Here is a 23,298-nt window from a genome sequence, read left to right on the forward strand (position 1 = left end):
CAATTGTTAATATGAAATTTCAAACGTTTTCGAGATGTAATTAATACTGAAGAATGTGGCGATGCGATACAAATGCGGTAAATGAGAGTCAAAAATTTAGAATACGAGATAAGTCGTTACATGGAAGTTTCAGAATTCATATGATATACACTTACTTTTAATCGAGAAGTATTTAATCTAACAACTTAAAAGGAAATACCTTCAACTGGTGTCCCAGCACCATCTCCTCCTGTCAGCTCAGCATTCTCTTCACCATCTTGGCTTTCTGGTACTCTATGCTATATAAGAATAAAAAAGTAATAAGTCATAACAAAATTTATTATTTACTTAAAATACAACATTTATAGCAATATTAGGTATCAAAATTTAACTTTTCTTAATATATCTTACGTAGTATAGAGAAACAAGAGAAAACTAAAAAAGAGGAAACCTCAGTTTGTTGAAAATTAGTTGTGTGCGTGTCTTCATTGACTGAGGTAGATATCTTTGGCCCGGAGTCGCTGAGGATACGCCCGTCCTCCAGCACCAGCTCGCGTTTCACGCGGGTAGCTATCTGACGTGTCGTCGTTACTTCACTCGTTTTACGAGTTACCCATTCCTCTGTAAAATGAAATACGTATTTAATTAAATATTCTACTATATACATATATATATAAGGTTAATCGTAGCGCAGGGGCACAAGCGTGCTACTGTAAACGCGCAGGTTGTGGGTTTGATTCCCACTCGAGGAAATTAAAGTTTTAATATTTTCATTTCATTCTTTTTAGCTAAAGCGCGGTGTCGAGTTCCTCTACTCGGTTCCTTTTGCCTACCCTGCTGTTTGCGGGATACAACAGGGCGTTAAAAACAATGATATAGGTATATTAGCAATTTCAAAATTCCATCACTAACTCACCTTCTTTGGTTGTGGCTATGGTCTCCCCCGGTTCAGCCTTGAAACAAGAAAAAACATATTAATAATAAAATACATACATTATATATAAAAACTTATAAAACATTTAAATATTTTATAATCGTTATTTTATTATGTACTTTTTTAACGTATATTTTTGTTTAAAATTAGTAACTAGCGCCATCTCTTACCGAGTAGCTATATGTATCAAAAGCTAAGTTCTCATGCTCCGGTGTATAAGATTTGTACTGTAAAAGTACCCGCGGCCGCCGCTTGATGGCGCCATGTTCACTTAACGTAAAAACTGTCACCATTAAAATACATAAAATTGAGAAACAAGTTTATTCGTTTTATTCACTCACTATAAAATTCTTCAAAGTTTCACTATATAATGTTTATTAATTCTATACATCACATATAAATTCATAAGATTAATAGTAAACACTCGTTCTTGAGACAGGTTTGTCAATGTAGAATTAATATATCTATAAAATGTTATATTTATTAACATAATAAAATTACTTGAAAAGTTATTTTTAACGAATTTTGTCACAAATATTTATTATTTACACGTTTCAACACCTAACTGATTGAACTGACGGCAAACTAAAGGTAAGCTGCAATATAATTAGCCAGTCGAATGGATTAACATTTTCTTTTGGCAGTCTATTGTACATAGGGTTGTCACTTTCTTCATCAATTTGCAAAAAATAATAAATAAAAAAAAAACTCATATTGATTCATATTTAGAAATTTTAGACAGCAGCAATGCAATAAAACATTAAGCTCTTGAATTGAATGATCTTCAATGCTATTTGTTTTATTTTATTACTTAGAAAATTTGATTCTAACGTTGTAACTGTTGGTTCCAATATCATTCGAGGCAACAAGTAAATTATTAAAAAGAATGAAGTGAGACGTGATATGTAACTATTGAGTATTGACCCTGTCTCTAGTTACAAAAAATTCGTATGCTAGTATTTCAACGTCAGTGGATGAATTCGTATACTTTAATTTTGGAAAAACTCAGCTTGAATTCGATTTGATTATAATTAATTAAATGAATTTTTAATAAAAAAAATTGTAAATAAAAAAAGCAAACGTCTATCTTGCAGAAACTCTCACGCGAAGATGAAATCGTATATAATTCATCTAATATAACAATACACATATAAAATAACAGTTGTCCCTACATCTGTTATTTTATATGTTTTAAGCAACCCTGCTTCGATACCGCAATACGTATTCCGCGAGCAACAAGCGCTTCCGGTAGGATCGCACGACACCGACCTGGAGGCGTCACTTCATGAAGTTGTTTATTTCTATACAAGAAAAGCTGTTTTTACGTCTACAGTAAAATAAATATCAACAAAATTTTGCAGTTAAAATCTAATTTAAAAGATATATAAAAATAGATAATTATAATAATCTTGAGGCAAAGCACGTTCACCCATAAGGGAATAGGGAATTTCACCAACGAATCGATACAGAAAGTTTTTCCATTTACGAACCACGTGACGAGAAATAGGCGAGAAACTAGCACGTGTGAGGCAAAAGGAACTTAATTACCCATAAATAGGTCATAGTGGTTAAGTTTTATAACTTAAAATGTAAAAATAGCTAAAAACGAGAAAAATAAAAGCAATAATTAATTAGTAACGCAGTTTCCGCTGAGTGAAACGGTTTAACATTTATGTGAATTGAAAAACGCCAAAAACTAGAAAGTAATTTCTCAAAATATGGCCTTTCTCTATGGCGAATTGAAAAAGTATTATATATATTTTCATTATATTTATTCAAAAATGTTAATATTTGAATGCATAAGTGTAGGGATAGAAGGGGTCGGGTGGTCCGTGCCCATCCCAGAATAAGCTTGTGGACACAAGCCTATTCAAAATTTAAAGCAAATAAATTTTATAACATAAAATTCATCCTATATTCAAATAAATCTGGTCAATGCTAAATTCCAGGTCCTCACTGAAAAATATCTCTAGACACGCCCATGTTTAAATAATTATTTTAATATTAACTAACGATCTATTATAACGGAGTGTCTTTACACTAGGTCCCTCTGTCTATCCTGCTGTGTGCGGGATCTGTATCACGCTGTCGTGAAGCTGATTAATACATTGTTTTTATTAATTATATATGTATATAATCTAAATATTTGAGATATTTTAGGATCTGTATATTCGTCACTGGCCGCGCCCTTGTAGCGGCCATCGCAGCATCGCATCGAGGCCGGTGCATTGTGATGCATGTTAACTTATTGTTCATTGAAGTGGGTCACGGCTTAAATGTTATCATTTAACGTAAACAACGGTGCAGGAAGTGCAGATGAATAGTATAGGTACTATTAATTTTCTTGGTGCTAGACGCCTACGCCCTTGACTTGTGGGCGTTGATGCCATTGTGGTTTGCGAAATTGGGTGCGAAATATTTGATGATAATTATTATTAACTATATTAGAAATTTTAACGCGGTTTTGGTCGCTTAACTTATTTTATATTATAACCAAAGGGTATATTTTTTAAATAAATATATTTTGTTATAAAAATAGTCCTATGTCCTTTCTAATACCTCCAAGATTATGTGTACAAAGTTTCATGATAATCGGTTGAGTAGTTTTGGCGTGAAAACGTAACAAACAAATTTACATTCACATGTATAATAATAGCATGAAGTTAACTTTACTTACAAAAAAATAACTAATACATTTCTAATTAATTTCTAACAATAAATATAAGAAAACCTAAGTAATGAGACAACATTCTCTTCGTCCTACAAAAGAATAATATACTAACATAATAACAGCCTAACCCAAACTTAAAGAATTTTATCCGCATTTGCAGATTACGTCCGGTCATTCGATACTAAGAGTAATAACGATGTATGTATGTATGTACGTATAACGATTGTGCATTAATTAACCTGTGCTTATTGTTGCAACAACCTTCAACCCCGTCGACCGCCCGCGGCTGCGGGATTCAATACCAATGTGTAGGGTAACCAATGTTTTTGGTATAACGAAATATTTATGATTATCTTCTTCTTCCTCCTGGCATTAATCCCGGCTATTGCCAGGGTCTGCCCTCCTACTCAACCTACTCCACTTTGCACGGTCTTTTGCGTCCTCGGTGGCAAGACCAACGAAATATTTATGATTATATTAATGATATTTATAATTTTCTGTTTCATTTAATATTTTTAGCAGGTTATGCTGAGGGAACCTGAGACCTCCGCTCCTCTTAAGACACTTACGTTTCCCGCTTCCGCTTCCTACCGAATTCTGTAGGTATTGCGTGTTGAGTAGCGGAACTCAACGTCGCGCTTTGCCTCCTCACCAGTGTTTAATATTCAAGACTTCATTCTTCGAGAAAGAATTCAAAAATATAGATTTTTGTTAAATTCAGTGGAAAAATCTGTTTTATTTCTTATCAAATACAAAATCATTACATAATAACGTCTTTCGTTAAAATGGATAAATTATTATTAATATTACAAAAATTATTATTCTATCATAACTTTGCAATAGGTACTAAAGCTTTATATAGATTTTTTTTATTTTTGACAATATTAGCTTCGTGATCAATTACTTTTTCATGTTTTTATAAAGCAGTTAAAACATTTCGCACAATAGCCGCTTACTCCAAATTTTGTTTAAATAACTTACTTCAATATAAGAATTAACTATATTCAAACTTAATAATATGAGAAATACTGCCACAAGAAAAATATGGGTGCTTTAAGAATTCAATAAAATAGAGAATTGTTCGAATTTTCCTTTTTAGTTAAGTTAAATAAATATATTAAATAAAATTTAATATCAAAAGTAAAAATTACTTAAACAAAATTAATTGTAAATACTTATAATATATACGGAGTTAATAATAATATCTTGAATCAGAGAAAGAGAAACTATCGTCTAATAAAAAGAAATTAAAACCTTTATGCCTAACTTGCAAAATAAGCGACGAGAGTCACGATTTTTGTTCAATACTTACAATATGAGCATGATTTTTAGTTTAAATTTTAAAGTAATACCATTAAAAAAAAGTAAACTACAACTTAACACTGTAAGAAAAATAATCATTACGTTTATTATAACAAATTGCAATTCAACTATTTTCCTTAAATTATAAACGCAATTATAATGCAATTTGTTCACAGTCTAATAAAATATGTAGAGACAATTATCGACAGATCATATTTTATTTGTTTAAATTCTACATTTTCCGTATACCATACCTATATGTCTTAAATATTTTCCTCGAGATCCGTCACTTAATACGTAATGCCTCAAGAAGTCGGCGGATAGTTGGGTTCTCTCTGCTTATCATGCTATGAACGGAATATAGCGAAAAAAAAACAATTGTTACACAACCAATATTAGAATTTTCTTTGTTCTACGTTACTGTCCATCGGTTGAATTAATGTTATGCTGACGTATATTCACGTAGTGACTCAGAAGTACGGCTATATTGGTGTACTCAGATGACAGGTTTGCCTTTCTGAGTACAATCATATAATTAGATACTTTATGTTAAGCCCCAAAGATGACTTATTGATTATTAGTCATCTATTGGCAAGCAATTACAATTAAAAATATAAAATGTAAAACAAAAACATGTAATAAATAGTTAACTTAAGTAACAATAATAATAATGGAGAATCTTTCTCTTCTCGTGTCAAGACACTCTGTTCTCCATTTTCCGCTTTAATTCAAGACATTGACTCAACGGCACGCCTTGTCTAGCCAGAGAGGGATATGAAAATAAAATATTTAATTTATCTATTTTAGTTTGTGATATAAATATTGATTCAGTAAGTGGAAATTGAACCCACAACAACCGTAAACAGAGTAACTAAGATTGAAGATATAACGGCGTAGTGATGTGATTTCGAAAATATTTACATCGATGTTACACGTTTCGGAAAATCTTCATAAACAACACTAAACTGACTTGAATTTACTGACTGAATAATTTCATTATGATGTAAATGTATGTATATTTTGTACTAAAACGTTATGCCATCGGTAAACTCATAAGACCTGTTTACCTTGTTTTGCTTATTTTTGAATTAATTATTATTTAATCATTATTTGTATGTAAAGATTTACATTATTACGCAACAAGAAAAATACATAGAACTAATCTAACGTTTTCTAATGATACCGTAATTTATATAAATATCTTGCTTCATATCACAGAATGCTGATGCATCGAACCTAAGATAAATAAGTAAAAATATGTTTTCCATTCTTATCTAGTAGTTGGTAGTATAGAAAGAAACAATAATTGATGATGGCCAAACAAATAAGACCTCTCAATTATAAATACATAACAAAAGCGAAAATTTTCAATTTTCCTGTTTCATAATTATGTAAACTATGTATATAATATTAAAATCAAAATACTTAATTAGTATTTTTTAAATAAGTACCGTATATAAGCGTATTATTTGGTAGCACCTTGGAGGTGGGGATCGCGTTGCGGCTGACTCACTGACACGCGAGATGTGCTCATTGAAGCGCAGCAATTATGAAAATAATTTAATGACTAGGAATTATTAGAACATATTTTATTATAATAGGCAAAAACATTATTTAAATTTCAATTCGTGGCAAGTTCCCACTCGGGGAAACGCTTCGCTCTGGTGTCGAGGCACAGCGCGGCGTTTAGTTCCGCCAATCAATACGAAATGCCTCCAGAATTCGGTGGAAAGCGGGGAACGGAGTGTCTTAAAACTAGGTTCCCCATGCCTACCCTGCTGTGCGCGGGATTTATCGAGAAGCTGAAAATATTTAACTTTCGTTTATTAATTGAATGACTATGATTTCTGAGACCCCAAAAAAATTCTATCGCAAAGTGCTAAATGACTTAACGTTAAAAGTGCTAAATTTTCTTTTGTTTTTAAACCAAGTAAACCCTTTTAATGTATATTGTTTAATCGGGTTTTACCATTTCGTAAATCACAACACGTTTTACCGCATTCTTTAACTATGCAAATTCATTTTTTTTTTATATAATACTTTTAGCACTTACAGTACATGGATAACTGGATGTTGTCTTAAAATATTATTTATTTTCAGCATTTTATATTATAGGTTATTTTCTTTAAACGTATATATTTCTAGATATTTTTAGTGTTATAATAGTAATATATTTATCTTCTTTTTGCAGTTTCACGTTATTTACCCTATATAACAAGGTAGCCAGAGGGAACCTAGTGTTACGATACCTTCTACCGAATTATCTTTGAATGTTGAGCTCTAAACCACGCATTTGCCTTAATTCCAGAGCGAAGAAATAAAAATATTCATATAATAATAATTATTAATAACATACCAAAAATCTTTTAAAGTGTAATACAATACACTAAATATGCTTGTTAATCATCTATATCACGTAACATTTGATTGACTAACGATTTTAATAATATTAAAACGTATAGATTTCACTTGTATCAAATTACAAACTGTCAAACATAATAAAAAATTGAAAGCAGAGCCTTCGTTCGGCTCAAGTTCGTTGTTTATAAATTAAAATGTAAGGGTCAAGTTCTGCTTGTCATCAAAACTTGCATAATTATTGTTGTTTTTGAGAAATTATTTGCTTTTATTTAGCTATTTATATTTGGGTTATATTAATTTGATATTTAAATTCAATTTGTAATAGTTTTTCAGATTATTTTTTTTTTTGGTATTATTTCATAACAAAATTAAAATAAATTCTTTAACTTGACAAAAACATACTATGTATGTAAAAATATGTAAATATGTAAAAAAATCTAAACGGACCGACAAATGAATAAACATTATTTTATGGGTTCCGTTTTTTTAATTTTGTGGTACTAATAACGACACAAAAAATGAATCCAAATAGGCAAATTTATTATTATTATTATTTTATAATAGGCATATTTATTTTTTAATACTTGAGAGAATGTTCTGGAAAGAACAGTAAAAAATATACAAAAAAAAATACAAATTAATGGAAACAAATTAGAAATGCGGTAGTTAATGTGGAATTTACATAAAGTGGCGCTCCCACGGAGTAACAAGGTGAACGGGCTATTCTTAAATTGACAAAGTTCGTTTACACTGTTAGGCTGTGATTTTTTAAGGTTTGCGTAAAATGTAAATTTTGGCAAATATTCGATAGCTTTTAAGTGTTTGGTTTTTACGTTAATTCATATTTATATGTATAATTTTATTTAGTTTCTATATTTCGTAACGTTGTTTTTGCTTATAATGAATGTATTTCTATTTAAAGATAGGTATAGCCTGAGAAAGGTTTCTCAAGTCAAATATTGTATATTAAAGTTTCGTTTTGTAGTTAATCTTTTTAATTTACCCATGATATTCTTTACAATCTGCTCAAAAGGCAAAAGGCTGGATTGGGGAAAATTAGGACTTCAAAAGGCTGATGGATGGGAGGATGATTGTTTGATTGTTTGATTGATATAAAAAATTAAAATAAAAGAAGATTAACTAATTTGACATATTATATGTAACATGGAGATAAGAATGGGAAATGGGAAGAAACTACTAAATATTCCATACGGGTCATTAAACATCACATAATTTTCCCAACGATATTTTGACCTTTACCTATAGCTAATTTATTATTATTATATCAAAAAATAAAAATTAAAACAACTGATAATATTTACACATACATAATACCGTGACGTAAAACTACAATGACAAACTACTAGTATATACACAGGTGTTTGACGTTAGTTCAGCCACGCGATCCGTCCTTCGACGGCTCGACAATGGAAACATGCACCATGGACTGTGAACATGCTGTGGTGCTATTCTTAAACTGTCAATGGTCTGAATGGGTTGCGTAATCGATTAGGCTTGACGTGAGATCAATGCGCAATATATCGACAATGGTTCTTAATAGAAACAATAAACTTATTAATTCTAATAATGAAATATGTTCTATGACTCAAGTTGTTGATTCTTGTCGTGATAATAGATATCTTCTATCTTTATCTTTTTCTATTTATTTTGAGATGTTTTGGAGGGAGCTTGATGTTAAATGTCTAAATGTCTTTCTTCACTAATGTATTGATTTCATTTGGTTTCGTTATGGTATTCAAAACGTGCCAGTTAAGCACTGATGATAATCAGTTCTCTACTTTCCACTCTATGGAATCTATTATCAGACGTTAGCATATGAGACTTAGAACCTATATTTTAACTAAAAAACACCTCCCTACGTCAGACATGTTCTAGCTCATTTTACGGATGCTTCTATCGTAAAATCTATTTAAGGAAATGTTTGTGAAACCAATAAAATTTTATAAACACATAATAACCATTAAATAATTATGCTAAATACGGGCATTGGAGATCAACCTAACAAGCAGGAAAATGAACTAACATTTGAATATTTGTTGCAATCATGCATCAAAATTATAGGTTTTAACATAAAGCTAGTATAAACTAAACGTAATAAATAATCTTATCTTACTAATATCTATAATAAACGTGAGAATTTAGTACGATGAATATTTGTTCCACTTGCACGTGAAAACTAATGAACGGATTTTGATAAAACTTTACAGTAATATAGTTTATACATCAGAATAACACATAGGCTACAATTTGTGTCAACTGATATTACAATAAATTTAAGCGGGCGAAGCCCCATTTTGCTTGCTAGTCGTTCATAAAATTATTAATAGTATACATTTACTTATCACCACACCTATTTGAAATACATGTTTATTATTATTTATGCTAGGCAAGTCGTGACCGATAACGATTTATAAACTATCGTGAGAATAACGCAATAATATAGATAACTTGGCAGTTAAACAAAAACGTCCTTAGTAAAATATTCAAGGCTCATTACGCGCACTTATTACCAATTTATCAATACAAGATTCTAAAACAAACACTCGCTATAATAATAAAAATAAAAAATATTCGTTTCGCAAACCCCACAACTAACTAAATAAATGGCGCACTTCTAGAACAAACGTAAGTACACACATTTAGCACTGTCTAGATACACATTTAGATATGTCACTTTATTTACACAATTTTCGATTTAAAAATATATATATTTGTATATATATATTAGACGCGAGGCCGCGCGTCAGAAGCTGAGAACTGCACTAAACGACTATTGTATGCAGTCGGATAGTACTACACGAGTACACGTCCGTTCGCCTTGTTATGGACATTTTCCATTCACACAATGGGGCAATCCGCTTACTTTGATACGCAAGGAAACCTAGTTATTAGAACTTTATTATTTTTTATTTAAAACCAAAAAAATATATTCGGATTAATCGCGTATATTCCGTATTATTTATATATCTTTCGAACACTTTATAGAAGTACGTGATCACGGGTACACTGAGGGCATTCGTCTGTCAGTTGACATAATTATTGTATCAAACTACCGCCAATGATTTTTAAATTATCTCGTGTACTGCCCTGGATTCTTGAAGACTTTAAAGAAACTAAGAGTTGGTTCCATGTGGTAGAAAGTTTGAATTCGACTTCTCTATTGAAATTAGCATATTTTTTATTTTCCATAGCCTCGCGGATCATTCTAGGATTTCATATGTTTTCCTTTTATTTGGCAAACCTTATGTGATGGTTAGCTTATACCATACAGCTATACAGCTGACTTCGGTACTGGCTGTTTTTGTGGCCCTCCACCCTAATACGGGTGCTTCTCTTTGTTTGGCTAATGTATTATAAGCCACAGTCACAGTCTAGTTTGTATACCTGTACTTAATTATTTTTTAGCTAAGTTAACCAATTTATAATGGAAAGTTGCTCGCGAGGAACTTGTTTAATTGCACAAGTTAGTTTTTAGTCCCACAGTATTGCAAAGAACGGATGTATTTCGTAAACATATATTCGAAAAAATGTATTTATTCTTATAAAAAATAATTGCTTACCATTCCTGTTATTTACGTATTTTTTTTGGTTATTTAAGTTATTACTAATAAATATAACATCCTAGAAAAAATATATGCTTACCGACAAAATAAAAAAAACCGAAACAAATTCTCTTTGAGAAAACATCTCCGCGGTGGGTCTAAAATGCTCAATCAGTCCGTGTTGATGGCTCTTACCATAAGTTGACGACAAAGGTACCGCATTTTTTGCGAAGCTATACGATATTTTACAACATGTCTAAATGTGGTTGATGACTTAAAAATGATCTTGTCTTTTGTACGACGGGAGCCTGTTCGCCATCATAGGTATCACATCTTATTAAACATATTTTAAAACTCTACATATATAAGTCCAAATAAAAGCAAATATCAGATTTTTTTATTTCAATAGTAATTGGATTTAAGTAGCTACGTACCATATGTTTATATTTGGACTATGGATTCTATTTTGGGTTTTGGATTTAAATGTGATTTATAGTTATTAAGATTATTTACATATTAGATTACAATTTTTGATTCCAGCACACTACGGCGGAAACAACGAAAATATTTACATGCATCCTATCAAAATAAATTTAAAATTTTCTCTTAAAACGCATTTTATTTAGAAATTACAAAAAAACAACTTAATGTAATTAAATAAAATATTAAAAATCAAATAAAATATCTTGTGATCAGCAATTTTATAGCTCATTGAATGTCATCATCACATCCTGTTTTTTTAATCGACACTGACCATGGAGGCCGTTTGCTGGTGAAGTGACCTTAAGGTCGTTACATAATAAAACCATGTGTATATTATACTTGACCACCAAGAATGTATACTACTTTGTCACATTTATTATATTCCTATACTTTTAATATATTTATAGGTATAAATCATAGTAGTAGTAGTTTTTTTGTTTTTCCTTCACGCTGTATTCCGCACATACCAGGGTAGAGAAAACCTAGTGTTAAAACACTCTGTTCTCACGCTTCTGTTCCCCACATACCGCCGTATTCTAGGTGCATTGCGTGTATTGTGACAGATTCAACACGCTTTGCTAAGAACCAGAGCGAAGAAATGAAAAAATAATATTTTATTCTCCCAAGTAAGAATCGAACCGACAACCTTCGTTTAGGCAGACCTCTTGTAGGTAGTAGTTTATATCTACAATTATGAATTAATGTATCTAATAATACAAGATAATATTTTCTTCGTAATCTTAGTCATTTGCGTGTAATTTTAATGTGGAGACAAAAAATCTTTACATGTATCAATAATACCTCGGTGGATTAACATAGACATACTCGTAAATATATTAATCTAAAAAAAAGTAATTTTATAATCATGCACATAAGTTTCACCGTCCATCTTCACTTTTTTCAAAGAGAAAAAAAACAAAAGTATTGGAAAGTCTCTTTAAATTCTATGCTTGGTATTAACTGGACCGAGACCAATATAAAGTATATAAGTAATAACTACTATTAGATACTATAATATAAACAATGGAAATATTTTATTGAAATGCTTTGCATGACAGTATCGTAACACAGTTTTCTATTTCACTGGGCACGTTAACTGTAGTACGATTTTACGGACCAATTAAATTAATTATATGAATTCGTAAAATTGGATATAATTAAATTGAGACCGTCGTGGCGCACGGGCAAGTGAGTAACTGTAACACGACGTTTGTAGGTTCGATCCCCACTCTAGGAAATAAATTATTTTTTTTTTTATATTTTCATTTTTTCACTCTGGTAGATACTAAGGCAAAAGCAGTGCGTTGAATATCGCCACTCAGCACGCGATGGCTCTAAAATTCGGCAAAAAGTGCGGAACGGGGTGTTTTAACATTAGTTTCCCTCTGCCTAACTTGCCACATGCGTGGTGGGATAGAGCGTGAACATGAAAAAATGTATGTTCATATATAAATTTTAAAGACGCAGTATTAATCTAACTAAAGAAAGAAATTCAGCTCTCTCAAAATAAAATCTTGTAAAATGTATTTAGGTAATATAACTAAATACTTACAATTATAGTTCACAAATTTACTAAATATAAAACTTACAGTAGCCAAAGCTTCTTCATATGTAGTGGGAGCTTCGGGCGTCACCGCCTTGGTGTCCTGGTATATCGCTGTACTTGGCATGTCAGCACATTACTGGAACTCTGAAATTAAAAAATATTTATAATTTATTTAATGTTTTACAATATTATTTTTTTAAATTATACTAGATTTTTATTTGCTACAGAGATGCTAACAACATAAATACATTGTACCTAATAATATAGCTTGATGAGAACGTATAGCTTAGTGGTCAGACGCTTAGACTTTTCTAAGAGGCGCGGGTTCAAATCCCGCTACGTTAAAATTTTGATACGTTTTCTAAGTAAAATGAAAAAAAAAATCTTTACTAACAGTTTAATAATAAATAATATAATACTAATTCCTTTCTATTTACAAAACCAAAATCAAACACTATATACGTAAAATGTGACAAAATGTCCACATTTCAGTGTTACGCTATAACAAGCGGTAGTGACCTTGTGAGCGTCGCGTGTAGCGTCGCTATGTAAACAAAACTACCTGCTGGCGCTACTGAAACGACGGTCGACAGCTAATAAATAAAATATATTTCAATTTTATTATACACTTAAATACTGTTTTGAATATATGAAATATATTTTATTTATTAAGCTATTCATATTTTTAAAGTAGATATATAGTAATGAGGCCCATAAGACGTTTTAATTAACTAAAAATATACAGTAATTTTTTTTATATACAGCTTCACGCTGTATCCTGCACACAACAGGGTAGGCAGAGGGAACCTAGTGCTACACGCCGTTCCACAATCTCCACGGAATTCTGGAGGCAGAATGTTGAGTGTTGAGTGACAGAATGCTGCGCTTTGCCCCGACATTAGATCGAAGAAAATAAATTTATTTATTTATTTGTATTTATATATACTTTATTGCACAAAATTACAAAATTCATTTTCATATAAAAATAAAAAACAGTTCTTTTATTACACAACAGTTAATAGTTAACAACAGTTAACTTATAAATGGAATTAAATAAATAATATTACACTTAGATATATAATAAAATAATGATTATATTTGCAATAGACAATATAAACATAAATGTAATGAGTTTTCATAATAACTACTCAGCAATGGATCACCTTTGACATCACTAGATTTATAATAGAGCTTCCTGATTACTCTTGCACATGAGGCTGTTGCCTTAGACCACCTATTAGCCTTAGACATCAACATCTAAATTTTCTAACCTAACATTACAGTAACACCTACAGATGCAATACGTTTATACGTATTTTACTATATTATTATTTAGTTTTTTACCATATTACTAGGATAAACTAGTAATATGGTAAAAAACTGATAGTAACAATTATAATTATTTTCTTGAAGTAAGTCTATGTATCAACATCTATATATATAAAATCGAAAGGTCACTCACTCATCACGAAATCTCAGAAACTACATGTGCTAGGAATCTGAAATTTTGCATAGGAGTTATTTATAGGACGTAGGTGCTCGCTAAGACGGGAATTTGTAATATTCGACTTCTAAGGGGTTGTTTTTGGGGTTGAAAGTTTGTATGAAACTTCGTTACTACAAATGCTAGGAGTCTCAAATTTTGCATGGACGTCACTTATAGGACGTAGGTACTCATGGAGACAGAAATTAAGTTATTATTATAACGTAGTTCACGCAGGCGAAGCCGCGGGCAGGCTGCTAGTAGATTTATAAAATCATCTTATAAAATGACTTTTACCATAAACCCTAGTAAATATAAAGTTGTTAGTTTTTTATTTCTTCCTTATTTAATAAACAGTATACCAATTTCAAAAAGTTTAGATTTAAAAAACCATCTACTACAAAGTAAGAGTCATTCGTCCACGAAACTATCCTTATAATATACTTGGCTGGTAAGAAACGTGAATATTAATAGATCCATTGTTCGTGTGATGACTAAATAGTCTTTTTTTCTCTTTTCCTTTATTGCAATTTGTTTATAAAATTACTTTACAGGTACATAATAAATTAAGTATTCTTATATACTTTATAGCTATATAAGAAAATTATATGTCGCTTTACGTTAGCCTATATGGTCACAAGTCGGCGACGCGGTTGTATTACAAAATAAACGGTACGGAAATTATTAGTATGAAAAAAAATTAAAAAAAAACAATTATTCACGAATCACGTTGTATTGTTTTAAAAGCAGAACGCACGTAGGGGTGCATCAGTAAAAAAAAATCTTTCTATTGCACCCCTAGTCACGTGTCTTAAGGATAATACAGCACAGGGTACTTACAAATCTAAATTACCATATCATTTCGCATCGAAATTTTACCAAAAAAAAAAACATTTATTTATATTTCTTTTTAAAGAAAAAAAAAGAAATTTTTTTTTTCCTTCGTGTTAATGTAATTTCCCTAAGGAAGGCGTTCTGCATAAGCCAGACCAAATCTAAAATTCCACACCTATATACATAATAATTATACAAAAGACTATAATAATTATAGAAAAGACTATAATAATATATGTAAAAAAAAAAAAAAAAATTGTCGGTAGGGGTCTCATCCAACCCCTCTAGTATAAGCTCTAGATATAAGTACAGTTTAAATTGTCCCAAAATTAAGTACGCCACATTAAAAGAACTTTCATAAAATAAAAAAAGGCACGGGCAACTATGCGTGGATGTAGTTTTTAAAATAAAAAAAAATAAAAAAATGTATTTTCCCAATTGTGTGAAGAAGGCAGAAATGAAAATCAACAAGTATTAGGTAACGTTTATGGTAACCTTTCGTTTTAAGGAGATTGCGTATAGTGTGCGTTAACTCAATATTGCGTCTTACCTAACTAGACGACGACAATAACTTAAATTTACCATTTTTAAGTAAAGACAGTCCAGTGCAGTCGGGGCAAAGGGGCATAAGCGTGCTATTTGTGCTATATGTGTTTGTGCTATATGTGTTTGTGCTATAGGTTGTGGGTTCGATTCTAACTCGGAGAAATGAAATATTTAACATTTTCGTTTCCTCGCTCTGGTAAAGTGCGATACCCTCTCGGGCTGTTTCTCATCGAAACATGCGTAGGAGTACCAAACTCACCTAACGCAACACCAAACAATCTATTAAGCCTGATTGTCTACCATATACGATATCTATAGCGATGCGTAAAGCTGGCTATTCATGTTCTGACTTTTTTTATAACAAAAAATAAATTTATTCAATCAAGTAAATTATAGGGTAATCAGCTCCAATTTCTACTTCTAACTATTTGAATTAACGTAGCGGTAACGTTAACGTTTGTAGCTATAATTTTGTTTTATTTAATTTTATTCTCTATTATATTTGGGTATTTTATTTTAAAAAATGTAAATGTCTCCGTGTTTATCTAGCTATACCTGCAGCACATACATACATATGTACCAAGGTTCATCCAAATTGATTCAAGTTTTAAATAACATTAAAATAATAAATTATTGAGCGAAACGAGTGGAGAGCTCTACTGGAGACTTTTTACACTCTTTGTCACCAAGAGGCTCCTAAACGGTTTGACCGATTGAGATGCAAACATATAGATATGACCACGTAGACGGATTTAGGCGAAAAAAATTCTAAAATTTCATTTCTCGCTTCGCTCAACATGTGAACACTACCGAGATTTTGCGAGCGCAGCGAGTCAAAGGTTTGAGGTCCAATTCGTGTCCCTGTTATAATAGAACAAACAAATACAATTTAAAATTAAAATGTATTACGTCAAGCAAATATCATTTAAAATATTAATATAATATTTAAAATAAATTATCACGCTATACGGAGGCTATAACCAGTACAGAGCCACTCGTTTTGTCCTCTTGAGATGTATGCAACACTAATTGTACGATTCAACGAACAAATTGACAGTGAAGGCTATCTATGTGTTCATTTAGTAGCGATTTCGTATTAAACTCTAACTGTGGTTTCTCCTATGTATCTATATACATTTCTAATGTCTTTTCTTTGGTTTGGAAATGAAATACCACTTTCTACCACCACCACCAGCTTTTATGCAATATTTAAAAGCTTAACGCGATAAATAATTTCTATAAAGTTGATGTTATGTTACAATACATGAATTCATATAGGTTATTTAAACATTCCAGTGGACAAATATATAGAAATTAATTATTTCCAATTAATATAAAATGCCAATTTGTACAAGTTATATGGTAAAATTTCGATAATTTTAATAATGTTATAATTAACTATATATTGACTAATTAGCAATCAATAGGCATTTAACTGAATAATATAAGCATGGGTCGTAATCCCACTCGAAATATTATTGATATGTATAAATAATTCCGCGGTCTGTTAATACAAAGGGGGTTGTTTGGATTGGGTTGTTATAGACTCCTGCACGAAATGGCCCTCAAAATTGATTTTTTTTAACGTTATGATTGTATTTACTGTCTATGGTACAATAAAGTCAAATGTCACATTTTATTTATATCTAGGTATAATTTTTATATTACTTTATATTCGATACTTACAATATACATGTTTAACGAAGCAATAAATATGTTAGTATTTAATTCTTAGCAAAACAAGTATTTCTAAAAATAGCATATTATTCAATTTAATAGAAAACATGTATTACAAGCCAACAATTATATATGCTGACCGACCAGTAACATCTGTTTACGAAATCTCGCCGTGTGTTCATATCAGATTTTGGCTCCATACATTATTCATAAACCTTCTCTAAGACAATGGGGTCGGTGGAATCAATATTTATGGACTACATGGATTAAATTAAACTAAACTTACTTATTATTTTACTATTTCCACAAAATTGTTATTCTATTTGCGATTGTATAGGTTATTTTCTTATATTGTTGAATGTTGACATGTTTGTACATAGTTTTAATAATAATCTTTAATGTTTCTAAAAACATCAAAAATTACGGAATACCTTGAAATTGCCAGAGATCAAGGTGAGATTTTAAGAGATAACTTAAAAAAAAAGAATTATATAGGTAACTCTCGGTTTCGTTAGTTCGAGATTACTTACCTACTCGTACAAGTTGAGCTTTCTTTCCATACATATTAACAATATAGTAGCACTTAAAATGCTAACAATATTCCTTTAAAATACTGTGTTGAAAAAATTATTTCCTCTTAGTAGAGATCGAGGCCACAACCACCGCGATAGAGCAGCCAGGTTCTATCCCTGTGCCACGACGGCCTCTCAGGCCATATGGAACTAAAGTAGTAATATATTTTTAACAAAGCTACCTACTTATATAATTTATTAGATATTAAACATAATAGAGTTAACAATAGAGTTAACAATTCTTTGTAAAAATAAATAATTGATGTTTATTTCATTGTTTTAAAAACCAGAAAGTAAAAAACAGTGTTTTACACTAGTTTTCTCCTGTCAAACCTGCTACGTGTGAGAGGCAGCCTGAATCTGATGTTTCTTACATATACTTATGAACCTATACATATATATATATATATATATATATATATATATAGGTTATATATATATCTGGTAAACACATCATAAATCAAAATAGTTAATATTTCATGTATTTCAAATATTTTGTTAATATGACAAAATTATTGACTAATAAATATTCAATGGACTATTCCTTTAAAATATACAAATTAGCATTCATTATTATCGATATCCATTATAATAAATTTATTCGAATATTAACAGATAATAATCGTTATGCCTATTGAGTCAGTGACCTGATTGCATTTAATTTTATAGTTCAAACGTAAACAACGTATGTATAAACAATACATTATTAATTGAGTGGGATCAATGCTACTAAAAACAGAAGTATTATTAATAAAATTATTTTATTAAAATGTATTTTAGTTTTTATTTATTAAATGAATACTAACAATAACTTTCAATAATGAGACAGTGCGTGCGAGGCACAGATTGCAAGCGCGACGGTTGTAGGTTTGATTTCCATTCGAGGAATGAAATAGGTATATAATATTTTCATCTTAATTTCTTTTTTAAGTGAATCTACATGCAATTCCTCAAAAATTCTACAGAAACGAAGAATTCTACGTTACCAAGTCCATTCTGTATACATAAAAAACAATAACTTTCGTTGCTCTTTCACTTTCTGTATATTTTAGTTACATCTTTATTCAGCGATTCAGCCCCAGACCCCCATCACAATAATAATAATCTTATCCTATCAACGAATTTAGTACACTATTTTTAGGCTTTTTCCTCCTAATTACATCACAACATTACAGCAAAATACATTCACACAACATTTCAGTAAAACAGACAAAATTAGAGAAAAAAAGAGAAAATTGTCAACAATTTATTTTTATAGTTTAAAAATATATAAGTAACAAATACATAGAAAAAATATGACTAAGATAGTAGTAAGCGCAAACCGCTTTACGTATAAAGGAAATAACTGCAACAAGAATAATGCATTACCTAATAAATTTACATGTCTTTGTATGACACTGACACTAGCTCGGTACAATGTCACTAGTTAATGTCCTTGCTAGGAACCTACTAGTTACCTCATTCAAGATTCGCACACTTTAAGGTTTTCCTCAATCGTAACATTAATATTCTTTGAAACTATCAATATATAATATAAACAATTTGTAACTCTAAGAAATACTTATGCATGTATGAGGCCAGCGATGGGTTCGATTTCCACTCGAGGAAATAAAATATTTAAGATTTTCATTTCTTCGCTCTAGTGTCGAGGCAAAGCATGGCGTTGGGTTTCGCAACTCAACACGCAATTCCTCCAGAATTCAGCGGTAAGTAGGAATGAGAAATGTCTTAACACTAGTTGCTCAGGTTCTCTACGCCAATCCTGGTATATGCGGAAAAAAAATATCTGAGTTGTGTAAAGGTTGTAATGCTTAAATTGATTGATAATTGATTGATTATATTTGCAATAATTAATAAGTTATCTTCTAAGTAAGACATTGTAATAATTTCCAATTTATCTCTCTTAACTGATGGTTATCTCTAATACATTATATTGAGATCCACTTGTCATAAAATAAGTTTTCTTAACTTTTTTATCTATTAATTCGAATATTAGAGGGAAATCTAGTGTAAAGTTACTTATTTTAATAGATAATTAAAATACTAAATGATGTGAAAATAATAAATAACCTTTGAAAACTAAGTTATTATAGGAATTACAGTCAAAATTTGTTATCGCTTTATTAAAAATACAATGGAAAATCATAATGATTCAAATTAGATATTATAAATATACAGTTTAGTAGTCAATACCAACAACCTGAGTCATTATTCCTTGCATCCGCCTACTGCAGATCAGTGATTCTCATTACATATGGAAGAGAAGCAGCTGTCACAACAATACATTATTTGTCATACAAGAAAAAAAAATGGACAAACATATCAAGATATTATTTTTTTATAGACTCCCATTATGACATGATAAGCGTGGGCTGTGATATTGTCAAAATTTGATATACTATGTTATATATATGTTATATATATATATCCTTATATTGTTCTGTATAGGAATCACTTTTATATAAGTATATACTAGTCTTGAAGCACTTTGACAATATGACTATTATTGTGGAATTTTAAATGCTTTAAATAAGTATTATTCCGAGAGCGACTAAACCTGTAACCATCGCGTCAAACTTAATATTTCAATATTGTAAAATGTGCACGATAAAAATATAATATAATCAAATTGGAAAAAGATATTCAAAGTTGTGTATTCAATCTCACACTAAAATTTGTTTATAGAGTAGCTTCCTTCGTCTGGTGAGACAAAACGGAGTGATAAGTGAGTTTCTCCAGTCGACAAGAAATTCCTAAAAATGGACAATAACAGAGAAATGTTGTTCTATCGTTCCTCGTTCCCCACAAAATATTGGATATCGCGATTCACGCTTTCCTGATAAAAATGAGAATATTAATAAGAATATTAACTAACATGTTTTTTTGTAAAATTATAACAACTTGAACTATTCATTAGGCCATTTAATTTTTACTAAATGATAATAGTTTAAAAAACCGACTAAAATACAGAATCCCAAAAACTTCTCCATCAGTAGCATACACGAGAATAGTAAAATTTGAATAGAATGTCGATTAAATCCATAAATATCCATTTCCATGTAAGTAGTCGCTCAATGGCAGAACATGCTTCCGAATTCATAGCGTTGAGGTCGAAATACCAGTTGGCAAAACTCTTTAGGGCAACTTGATAACCTCGTCGTATAGAAGTGGCGACTATACTATTAAAATTTATGATTTTTAAAAACATTAATAATTTGTATATACTACCAAGAAAAAAGTAATAATTAATGATTAAAAAGATATTTTACATCTTTTCCCTCTATTTACCAAATTAGGTATAAGAAATATTATAAAAAATATATATTTCTCATAAATTTATAAATAAATTAGCCAAATTTGTGTATTACTTAGTGTGAGTCAAAATTCTTGAGGTTTCAAAATTTGCCATTCATAGGGTCACTCGGCGACCTCGCGCATGTACGTACGTGCCACTGGATACATGCCAAACACGCATCACACGAATCATAAATAAAATGATAAAAGAACATATTTTGTGGGGGTTTCTGTCCTCAAGTAGGTATTTTTATTGTACATCTGTACTGTTTGCAAAGTTAACTTGCAAACATTCCTACCTTTTTCTGAGTCATTGATGCATACAAAATTAACATAAAATTATTTATACTTTTCATTTAGCAGAAAATTTTAATTGTAAGTGTAAAACTTGAAATTAACTAAGACCTGAACATTATTATTTTTAAGCAATTGTTTATTTAATTAAATTTCAAAGTAAACAAATTACATCTTTAGACAATTTAGTTGATGACTTTTTAAGATGAAATTGTAAGAGCCCAATTCAAGTATCCCTTCAAGAACAATCCTTCCTACAATGTTATCGGCATTAACGACTTTGAATGCTTATAGACGACTTTAAAATCTGTCATGGTGTCTATAAAAAAGCGCTAAAGAAAATGAATACCAATTTTTTTATTATATTTACAGGAATCCTAAATTTAATTTTGATAAAATTAGACCAATTACAAATTATTATTAGTATTACGTCCAAATAAAGACCTCAAAGTTACTCACGTTTGAGTAGCGATATAACAAAAACCAATACAAGGTTGGCATGCGGTCTTATATGACCTCAAGAAGGTCCCTATAGTTATTAAATGCATCCAATCTTTCCGCTAGCTATCTATGATAGAACTTAGATCTTATCTTCAGACCAGTACGTATATGATATCCAGGATACTATGTTATAGGAAATGCATAGAGAATCATATCTACCAATCTGTATCAAACGTTTATTAATATTAATTTATTCTATTACACATGTATTACCAATGACGTGACAATCATAATCTTCCTTAGATTTACCTCGTGTAAAATTGAACCTTGGCAACCGATTTATTTGGAAAACATATATTTTGAGGCCAGTCGCTTCGTGGCGCAGGGGCACCAGCTGTTAACACGACTGGTTGTGGATTCGATTTTCTTCCATATACGCCACGTATTGTATTCCGAAAATCAGCACACAATGTCTCCAGAATTAGGCGGAAAATAGAGAACGGAGTGTCTTAACACTAGGTTCCCTCTGCCTACCATGCTGCTTGCAGCTGTATCTTGCTGACTTTATTTGTATGTTTCAAATATTGTAAGAATATTTTTAAGCATATTGACTTCAAGTACAAAATTGAATTTTAAAGACGTGCCGTTAACGTAATAAAAATAAAAAGAACTCCTTTAAAATTGAAGATTTTAGGAGGGTTTATTGAAGGTTTGTTGTAATTAGTCGGGGAAAAAAGATATCGTTAGGAATCTGAGCAAATATCTTAGGGTCCTTATTAGGTGAATAACCTCAACCAGATTGTTATGAGCCATTAACAAACGGTTTATAAAATGTTCAAAGGCCTTCTTTATAAAAATAGCCACGAACTGCTAATTGATTGAATATTTATAAAGATGGTTATCTTGTTAGTGAAAATAAAATTCTTTAAACTTATCGTTCTTTCGCGCAAACAGAAATATTGTCAAAACATATCTACTGTTCTTCATTATTGCGAATTTTCGATTTAGTTGATTTGATTTTTTTTAATATATATAAATACAGTAAAGCTAAGATTTCTTATTAGAACTTTACTATATTATAAATATGACTAAATTCAATCAATCGATGAGTAAAATTTTAATAAGTTTATTTAAAACCTATTTCAAATTCCCGTCTTTTTTCGTTTTATCATATTTTCCAAAAAAAATAATCTGTACTACTACAAAATTTTGTAAGCATTTATAAAAAATATTTTTGTTATACCTCTAGCAGGTAGGTAGGTAGGTAGTACCTATTGAGGTAACACAAACATTAAACATTAATAGACACCGCGACCCA

At 30.5% G+C, this 23,298-nt stretch overlaps 1 protein-coding gene across 3 annotated transcripts in view; it reads right to left on the reverse strand.

Annotated features, from left to right (window-relative positions):
- chas (chascon) overlaps positions 1-23,298 on the reverse strand; it is an 84,902-nt gene that overhangs the window by 59,489 nt on the left and 2,115 nt on the right. Inside the window, exons 1-5 of one of the 3 annotated variants that reach the window (XM_085193806.1) lie at positions 9,865-10,046; positions 1,084-1,377; positions 896-932; positions 431-600; positions 200-278 (exon numbers count right to left, since the gene is read on the reverse strand). In XM_085193806.1, coding sequence (XP_085049932.1) covers positions 200-278; positions 431-600; positions 896-932; positions 1,084-1,206 — 409 coding nt within the window. In that variant the 5' untranslated portion in view covers positions 1,207-1,377; positions 9,865-10,046. Of the gene's footprint in view, positions 1-199; positions 279-430; positions 601-895; positions 933-1,083; positions 1,378-9,852; positions 10,047-12,882; positions 12,984-23,298 lie in introns of those variants that run through there. The other 2 variants (XM_085193805.1, XM_085193807.1) reach the window with 2 other exon arrangements.

This window comes from Heliconius melpomene, chromosome 12 (genome assembly GCF_056956725.1).
Source record: "Heliconius melpomene rosina isolate 202511_hmr_F chromosome 12, ASM5695672v1, whole genome shotgun sequence".
In the NCBI taxonomy this organism is placed as follows: Eukaryota; Metazoa; Arthropoda; class Insecta; order Lepidoptera; family Nymphalidae; genus Heliconius; species Heliconius melpomene.